This window comes from Zea mays, chromosome 5 (genome assembly GCF_902167145.1).
Source record: "Zea mays cultivar B73 chromosome 5, Zm-B73-REFERENCE-NAM-5.0, whole genome shotgun sequence".
In the NCBI taxonomy this organism is placed as follows: domain Eukaryota; kingdom Viridiplantae; phylum Streptophyta; class Magnoliopsida; order Poales; family Poaceae; genus Zea; species Zea mays.
The window spans coordinates 2519787-2529419 of NC_050100.1; the positions used below are offsets into that span (position 1 = coordinate 2519787).

At 45.3% G+C, this 9633-nt stretch overlaps 1 protein-coding gene across 1 annotated transcript; it reads left to right on the forward strand.

Moving 5' to 3' along the window:
• The first annotated feature begins 3807 nt into the window (after nt 1-3807).
• Nucleotides 3808-5637, forward strand: LOC103627946 (transcription initiation factor TFIID subunit 7). The gene is given in 5 exon segments (XM_020537596.2): nt 3808-3972; nt 5086-5190; nt 5193-5218; nt 5306-5425; nt 5527-5637. Coding segments are annotated over 5 exon segments (501 nt in total). The 5' UTR covers nt 3808-3818; the 3' UTR covers nt 5623-5637.
• The last annotated feature ends 3996 nt before the right edge of the window (nt 5638-9633 follow it).

Sequence of the window (9633 nt, forward strand, 5' to 3'; positions counted from 1 at the left end):
GACGACAAGTTAGAAGGTTCATAGCTGCTGTCAACCGGGATGTTTACGTTGTTCACGATGTCCAAATGCTCTTGCAACACCAGAGAGTCTTGCTCCAGCATGCAAGCTATCTCCTCCAAAGCTACACGAAGTTTGGTAGCATCAAATGAGGTCAACCCGCGTCCAGGACGGATTGTTTCCCTCGCTACGGAAAATATCTTGTCCGAAATCTCTTGCATCCTTCCAATTGCCTTGTCGGCTATGGAGTCTGCTGAATCCATCTGATGTGGATTTATTAGGTCGTTAGTATACCAGACATGGGGAGTATCTAAAATAATTTGGTGTAGTCACATTTCCTGTGCCTAGGCTGCTAACAAAGTAGGGTACAATTACCACAATTTAATAGGCAAGTGTGTACTACTAATAGTACTAACACACTGTGCATGGATTACCCAAAAACGTAAACATAATCCCTAATCAGTACATGGACAAGCGTTGAAAGCAAGCATGACCAAATAATAGGGCTATACCTTGGCTGAATTGGATCTTGGATCCTGAGACGAATAATCCGAGTTGATGGGGAAATCTGAAGAACATATAAACGTTAGTACGTCGATGGTAATCCGTTCTGATGTACTGAAAAACTAGACATGGTTTGAATCTACTAGAATGCAGTTATTGAAATGTATTATTGGGTCGGCCGCTAACAAACATAAACACCTTTCAATGGATTCCCCTAAACCGTAACCAACAATCGTTCAATGCCATTTGTGCATCACGTTGGTACGAGTCAATACAGGGGGCATAACATCTTAACCAAGGACGTAGATGCAACCTAAACCCTAATCAAGACATGGGGATGCAACGGATCTGGAAAAGCGAATAGGAGTAGCGATGGGGGAGACGAAGATGGTACCTGCGTAGACGCCGAGATGGGAAAGGGGGGGAGGAGTCCACAGGTTGACGACAGCAGAGGGAGTTCACGACAGAGTTGCCGCTCCGCGGTCAAAACCCTAGCGCTGTGAAGGGTTACGGAGCCATCAAAACGACTGCGGCGGCGGACGAGAAAGTAGAGAAGGGCGGCATGGATGACAGGGCTTACCGGCGAAGACGACCCGCGCGGCGGCGGGAGATGCGATGGGAGGAGAGCTGCGGCGGCGATGGGAGTAGCGATGGGGACGAGAGAGCTGAGGGGCAGCGGGGTGCGAACCCTACCCAAATGATGCGGCTTTCTGCGGAAGTGGCCTGAGGACAGCTTCTGTCTTCGCGTAGTCGGCCGGCTTCTCAGCGACGCGCGTCAGGGAAAAGCGGGAGGCGAAGCGGCGCGTTTGGGAGGAGCTTCAGCTTCTCGCGGCCAGAATCCCGCCAGAAGCCGAACCAAACACCCGCTAAGACTCTTTGTTTCGGATTATTATCCGTCTACATTATATAGTACGGCGTAAAAAACCTGCCAGTAAACAAAACGACCATATTATATTTCCATATTATATAATTTAGAGCCCAGATGATGATAATCTCATAATCTTCATGTCGTGGTTTTGGAAACCGTGGAAAAATAAATTTGCGTTCGGTGGTCGATGCAAGCGTAGACTCACTCCGAATGGTGAATCACTAGGATCCGAATTAGAAACCGAGACACAAGGGTTATATTGGTTCAGGCCAAGACCCTAGTCCGGTGCAGCGTTGATCGTTATATTGCTCTGAGGTGTGCTACAACAAGTGTGTTTGTGTCAGAACAGAGGGAGGGAGACTCCTTTATATATACTTTTAAGTTTTAAGGACGGTCCTTACATTAAAGTGAGGGAGAGAGAGAGTTGTACACCTAATGCCTCACGTGGTAGTATGCGGCGGCCCCTCGGGTTAGTATTGGTGTGTGAGTTGCTCTCGGGAGAGAGAGTTCTGCTGCTATCGTCTTTCTAATCTTTCTAGAGCTTCTCCTAAAAATAATAAGAGCTTGTTCGGTTATTCCCAATACACATGGATTAGATGGGATTAGAAAAAATTGAGAAGAAGTTTAACTTGTTTGGGATTCAAACTCATCCAATTCCACTCAATCCACATGGATTGAGAGCTAACCGAACAAGCCCTAAGCTGTTTTTTTAAGAAGCTATTAGAGCCGGCTAAAACGGGTAGAGAATGAGCCATACCAAATGGGGGCTAAAATATCCCTCGAGGCCTCGACACAGGTTACCGAGCTGCGCGCGCAGAAGATCTGGGGCGGGACCGCGGTGACAAGGAAATGTTTGGAGGCACCGAGCAAGAGGATATGGACGGCCACGTATTCCCGCATTCCGATTGCCAGCGACACGCTGACGCCTCCTCCGCGCTTCCTCCGCTGGCTTTTACAGCACTTTTGTTCTCTTCAACCTAAGAGGGTGTTTGGTTGCTCCTGCTAAAGTTTAGTCCGGGTCACATCAAGCGTTTGACTTTTAAATAGGAGTATGAAATATAAACCCAACCAACTGAAATAGATTCGTCTCGTCTTTTAATTTTCGGCTGACAAATTAGTTTTATAATCCGACTACATTTAATACCCGGAACGCAGGTTCAAACATTCGATGAGACATGAGCTAAATTTTAGCGGGATGTAACCAAACACCCTTTAAATCAACACGCAGGAAATATACTTGATTGACTTGACCTGAAGAAGGGAGGCACGAAAAACGTGGTTCGGGCGGCCCGCACCATCGTTGGAGGGGGGATATTCCTTTGCCACCATGGCTTCGGGTGGCGCACGTTCTTGGCTGGGGAGTGACATGTGACTTGTACTCGATTTGCTATAGTTTATTTACCACCCTCTCTCTCCAACTCTTTCTATTTCTATTTACATTTTTATCTAGAGGATCTCCGTCCTATTTAGAGATGGCAATGGGTAAATACCCACCGGGTATTACTACCCCATACTCATACCCACGACACAAAAATAACCCCACCGGGTTACCCATATACGCTGGCGGGTATGGATTTACCCCCATACCCATACCCATGTGGGTATGGGTTACCCATCGGGTCACCCGTACCCACAAAAATTAAACAACTATCAAAATCTATACTACCTATTAAGGCTGCAAGGGGTAGGCTGCCCCCTTGCGTTCTGCCTTCAGCCAATCTCAGCCGTCCGTTCGTCGAGCATCACCCTCGCGCCCGCTGCACCGTTCGTTTGCTCGACCGCCCTCCCCTCCCCACCTCCCTCGCAGCTGCAACCGACACCGCCTCAGCCTCGCATCGCTTCACCCTCCTCGCATCGCCCGCCCGTAACTCGCCGAAGGAGAATATCGCCACCGATGCCCCCGTGCGGCCGGTGATGCAGCCGGCGAGCTTGTCTGCGATGAGAGCCGTCCTCATCCCCACACGTTCCTCTATCCATGGCAACTCGTCCAACACCATCATCCCCATTCCCGCACCCTCCTCCCTCCACCTCTTGCTCCATGCTCCATCCCCACGCCCAGCGTGCGTGCCTTGTCGCCCCCGTCGCGGCCACGACCTTGGCAGCGTCGACGACCTCCCTCAACTTCCCCACCACGGGCACCGTCCTGGGGAACTGCATGGTGCGCTCATCGTCAGATCCAGGACCAAGGTTAGGTGCGCTCATCGTCAGATCCAGGACCAACTGACCAAGGTCAGCTGCAACGTATTCAAGGCATCCGAGGGCAGGCTTTGCGTCATCAGTGTCGTGAACGGTGTCGAACAGTGAGTCGGTGAGTTTATCTCCTTCCGGCCTTACCTATTCTCGATCTGCTTTGCTCCCTTAGTTCTTGTTCCTTTATTTTCCTTGTTCCCCACTGTCTCTTCCGGATTAGTGTTATTTCGCTTGAGTAATAAGAGATCCCTAAGTTTCGATGCACTGTCCCAGTGGATTTGGGACTGCGATGGAGGAGCAGTTCATCCTCCGCGTGCCGCCATCCGTCGCAGAGCGGATCGAGCGCCTCATGAATGAATCCGCCGCCTCCTCCTCCAACCCCCACGAGGCCTCCCTCGACCTCTCCTTCTCAGGTTAGTTTACCCCATTTCCCCGTCTCTCATCCTCGAATCCTACCCCCTTTCTCCGAAAACCTAGCGTGTGGCAAGAAGCCCCTTCGGAAACCGCGGTTCATGAATTTGCTGCTCGGGAATGAGGTGCAGTGGGGCTTCCAAGCGCTGGGAACGCGTGAGGCTGGTAACCGGTTGTATGTGGGGGCTTCCAAGGCGCTGGCGACGCATGAGGTTGTATGTGGGGGCTTCCAAGGCGCTTGCTCCAGACTTTGTGGTGATAGGTTTATGTGTGGTGCTAGACTGTTGGTTTATTATTCAATTGGCGTTGGGATTATGGACTTAGCATGGATCAGCTTGCTTGTGAATTTAAGAGATTAGTCATTTGGAAATTCCTTGAAGTGCTTAAGTATTTATAGGTTAGTCGATCAGAATAATAGGGTTTTTTCATAATCGACAGTCAAAGCAAATCTGAACAAAACATTCCAAGCTTGTGTTCTGGTTCAAGGTAGCAGTTTCAGCAATCTGATTGCTTTACCTTTAGATAAGCCTTGATGTTAATCACGTACTGAAGATCCATTTACTATGGGATGCATTGGTCAATATTTAGCAGCTGATGTAATAATTTAATGGTGAATAATTCAAAAATTAGGAATCCAAGTGTTGTGCTTCATTCTTTTGTTAATTGTACTTTACAAATCATGTTTCCGTGTGTTTAATGATTTCTCTCTTCTCCTACATAAGATGTTTGGGAGCATTACTTGGCTCACATATGCTTCATGCAGCACATTCTCTGATTCAGATGAAATCATGAAATAGTTAGATTGTTGTTGGTAGTCTCAGAAATAACTCAAGATCAGTAACTAAGTATGACCCCAAAGAGTTAAATCTATTTCACGTTGGGCATGGTAAGTCCTTATTGGAAGCTTTTAGCTTGAGACTTTGTTTTTTTGGAATTTTTAGCTTCAGAGTGAGGCAAAGATTATATGTGATTCATTGGATATTACAGCGAAACACTATGGTCCCTCTTATTTGTGAGCATATAACTTGAACTCTACGCTAGACTAGATATGTATTAAGAATCGAAATTTTGAACTGTTCCCTTCTTGTGCGTTGATGAGATATTTGTTCCTACAGAGGATGGAAGAAATGACACATTTATGATCGGTAATGAGAGCTTTCCTGCATCTCTCTTGGATCTACCTGCTGTGGTGGAGTCATACAAAATATATGATGCTTCTGTACTATTAAAACTGCTGATGTTGGTCAGGTAAAAGTGCATGTTTAATGTATGTCACCTGTTTATTTATTAAATTTCGTATCTTCAAATCGTCCACTGAAAAACAAACTGAAACAGATGATTATGGTAAGAGAAGAAAATGATCCTGCTCCAGAAGGAGTTGAGTACAAGCATGGGCTTACTCCTCCAATGAGGGATGCACGCAGGCGACGTTTCCGCAGAGAACCAGACTTGAACGTAATAAAATTTATTGCCCTCTAGCTCTACTTGTTACCCAGTTCATGTTCATAGAAACACTTCTAGGTGGAACCCTGATTATTCCTTGTACAATTTTGCAGGCAGAGCTGGTTAACCAAGTTGAGAAGCATCTTATCAGTATCATGCATGGAGTATCTGTCAGTATCCTTTTATTTTCTTCTCTTGCCACTTGCTAAATGGTAGCATGTGTTGTATTCTAGCAGCTAGGGAAAATGGTATATAGTACTCTTTTTTACTATTTATTTAGGTAATGGTTTTCTCAGTATTTTTCTGGCTACTAACGTTGGTTGACAAACGGTTTGTCTACATGGAGTTCCCTCCCTTTTTGACAAGCGCAATGACGTGTTTCTTTGAATCGTGTCTGTATAGTGGTTTCAGATTCAGATAGATGTTTTGAAAGCTACACTTACATCGGCCCCGTACATCGGCCCCACGCGCCTGCCCGTGCTATGTGCGGCGCGCGAGCGCTTAGGGTATGGCCAGGGTGTGGAAAGACATCGCCGAGAACAAGGGGGCGTGGAGGGGGCCAAGCCGCCCGGCGCCCACACCTTTCTGCAACACGACGCCACTTCACCGTCGAGTTCTTGCGGAGAGGGAGGACAGAATTTCAGCAGTCATCTTAGTGACACCACACAATTTGTTGTAGATTGGATTTTGGTGCATAGCCTCCAGTTTTCTCGGTCAAGTTTAATGTATATGATATTCTCTTCGAGATTTGTTGTAGCTAAATTTGAGAGCGCACATCGTGAGATGATGTCATTACTGTGCTCACAGGGCTTTTGGGGTGCTTGCCCCTCCATATTATGGAAATTTATTCCCTTGGTGGTAAATGCATATTTGATTGTCTAGATATTTGTTCATGCTTTCTCCGATCCATCCATTTTTCAGATATCAGTTGAACAATTCTTGAATTGATTTCTTGTTTCTTGATGTGAAGATTCTGTGATCTGGATTTGCTCATTCATGACAACAAGCTGCATATCCTTCTATATTCAGTGCAAATATGCATGGGCACATTCTCGTGCTGACCAATTCGTTATTAAAAAAACAAGCTGCATAAAGAAGTCTCATTGGCATTTTGGGAGCTTTGTATTACCAAATTATTGCCTGTATATTGCAGAGCACACTAAGACTGTTGCCAACTTGAAGATAAAAACATAATCTTGCAGTGCTGTTAATTGACATCTACTGTGTTATTGTTGATAGTTTGCTAGCTTCCTAGACCTGTTTGTCTTAAAAAGAACATTGCACCCATTATTCTTATTAAATTTATAGTAGTTCAGAATGGCCAAGCTCTATGTCAGGACACAAACAAATACATTTTCATTAACTTATTCTGCTTCTCATTTACCAAAATTCTCTTTTATGAAATATCAACGATTTAACATCACTGTCAAGTTTTTGTGGAACTCTCACTTATATGGTAGCAAGATAACAACTTTGTGTAAACATTTGGGGTCTTTTTTTATCAGAGTCCATTACATCTCCTTCTCTGGCTTTAGGTTTTTTCCCCACAATATGCTATAATAGATGAAATAATTGAAGGATTAATTATTACACTTGGAATACAGGCATGAGCTATGCTGTCATAAGTGAGAGCTTGATTGTTGGCTCACAGCCTCAGAAGCCTGAAGATATTGATCACTTGAAAAATGAAGAGCGAGTAGCATATATTCTTTGCTTACAGCAGGACAAGGACATATACTACCTATTAAGGCTCTAAGGGGTAGGCTGCCTCTGCTTGGTTCTGCCTTCCGACGATCTCAACCTTCCAAATGCGCCTTCCACAAAGGATTCTAAGACCTGCCCGTCTACCCCAAGGGCAAAGACACACCGACGAACCACCAGTGTCCCTGATGCTCAACATGCCGCTGAGTCGCTTATTTTGAACTTCCCAGACATGAGGAAGGAGACTGTCAGAGGAGGGGGATTCGAGAAGGATCGTACTGAAGGTTCTGGCAGCAGCAGTAGCTCTGGAAGGAACGATTGCCTGGATGTCCCGCGGCTTCTGTCCGTTCCTAACGGCAACGTTTGCAGTGAAGGTAATAACATTCAGAAGTCCACTGTTAAGGTTGGTACCCGTGAGAACTAGAATACAGAGCCAGCCAAATTCTGCAGGCATCTTTGAATGGATGGATGGATGGATTAGACCATTCTTTCCATGCTTGCTGTCAATTTTGCGAGGAATCTTCGTCGCTTGGCGTGAGTCTTTCTGAAGGGGACTGTTGTCGAGAGTTGAGTAATACCACTGCAACAGGTTTGGTTTTGCAGACCCGGATAGCGTCATGCTCCACGGTTAGTTTTTGGTTGCCTCCATCGAACAGTTCAACAATTCCTCCAGGCTTTACATGAAGACACATGCTAATGAAAGGAAGAACCACTCTGTCGCTGAGATTCAGAGCTTAGACTCTTTAGAGTGTGCATTTTGATGAGAATCTGCTATATTCTGAATGTCACCCACACCCCAGCCTTCACCTGTGCTGACTAATGAGCCCTGCAGTAATGTGTCATTGAAGGATGTGGTTGAGTTTCCTTGTTCTGTTCTTGTAGGAACCACGTGCCGACAGGGCTGTGTCTGTACATGTTAATGGGTTGTTTGTAAGTCGAGCTGTTCATATATTTATTTTTTCTTCTTCGTCGGTATTGTGTAATGGGGTGATTTGCAGACAACATGTCAGGCGTAGCTCTGTAGTCTGTACAGAAAAAGAAGGTTTGCTTTTTTGTTTGCTTGGTGTTGTATGTAACATTGACTCGTCATATACTATTGTACAAATGGGGAAGAACACTGATCCTTTGGGTAAGGTGCTGCTTCTCTTCGGTTTGAACTGGAGCGAATTGGAATGAGGAAGAGGGGAGGGGAAACCCCCGAAGAGTTTCTTCTGTCTGAACTGGCTGCTCAGCGTCACACAGCAGCCAGAAATATCTGCCATCTCATGGCACAGGCTGTGAGCAATTACAAACCAATCGAAGCTGTGTTTTGACATTTCTAAATACATAGTTTTAATTATATATCTAGATCTATAGTATATAAAGACGTGTAACAAAACCTACAATTTAGGACAGATAGTACCCATCTAGATAAGCACAGCAACCACTAATAGAATTGTTTAAGGGTGACAACTAATATGCAAACAGTCATTAGATGCAAGCGTGCAAACAGTTCTTTTAGTCTGTTGGATCTAAATCCAACCGTATGTGTAATCGTGGTTTGTTAGGTTTTTTTTATAAAAGTACACGAGGTAATAGGAGTATAATAGTTCAAAGAATTGTACAGCAAAACAACATATTTAATGTGACCATTTGGAGCCTGATCGGTAGTGGTTGTGTTCATCATGTAACTTGTACTGTATGCACATCTGAAATAGCTGGTTATTAAATCCAGAGTAATTTTGGCGCTTCCTTGGCCATTGTTCCCTGTAAGAGCTAACAGCACATACCGCATCGAGTTGAACCGTGACTCACCTGGACCAACGATCTGTTTTTGCATGCCCTTTGTACTCGATCTGTTTTCATGCCAGTAGCTAATATATGTAGGAAACATAGCAGCCGTCAGGTTTGTTTCCTCTCTTGATCTCCTTCCCTTGCACGTGAATTACTCCCATCTTCCTCATATTTGTTTTCCCAATAGACAGACTCGTTTCTTACTAGCAGCATCGATCTCTTTTCCTGACGCCCTCACCTCTCTCTGCTCTATAAATTGCAGGTTCACGACCTTCTTCCTCCACCACAACAGAGCCACATCTCCTGCTCGCTTCTCCTTTTGCACATCTTGTCGTCGCCACCCGCGCCACACGCCTGGTTCTGCGTCGTCGCCTCGCCACCTTCGTTCGCTACTGCCAGCTCGACGTGTGTCGTGCAGCCGACACCGAAAGTCTCGCCGAGCTCGTTGTTCGTGTGCGCCTTATGTTCACGACTCCGAAAAGTCGTTGACGTCGTCCGAGTTCATCGTCGGCGACACAAAACTTTCAAAGTACCATAAGGACTCTACGGCAGAAGAGTTAGTCATCAAAGAATTATTATATCACGGGTTGTGATTAATCTGTTAAGTTATAAGAATAATTCATGTCGATATGTCATCCCTGCAAACATATAACAGAGACTTATCAATATCGCTAAAAAATTTCTGTCATTAAAAATTATATATTGACTCTTTAGAAATAATCTATACGATATTGATAATGTTTGTC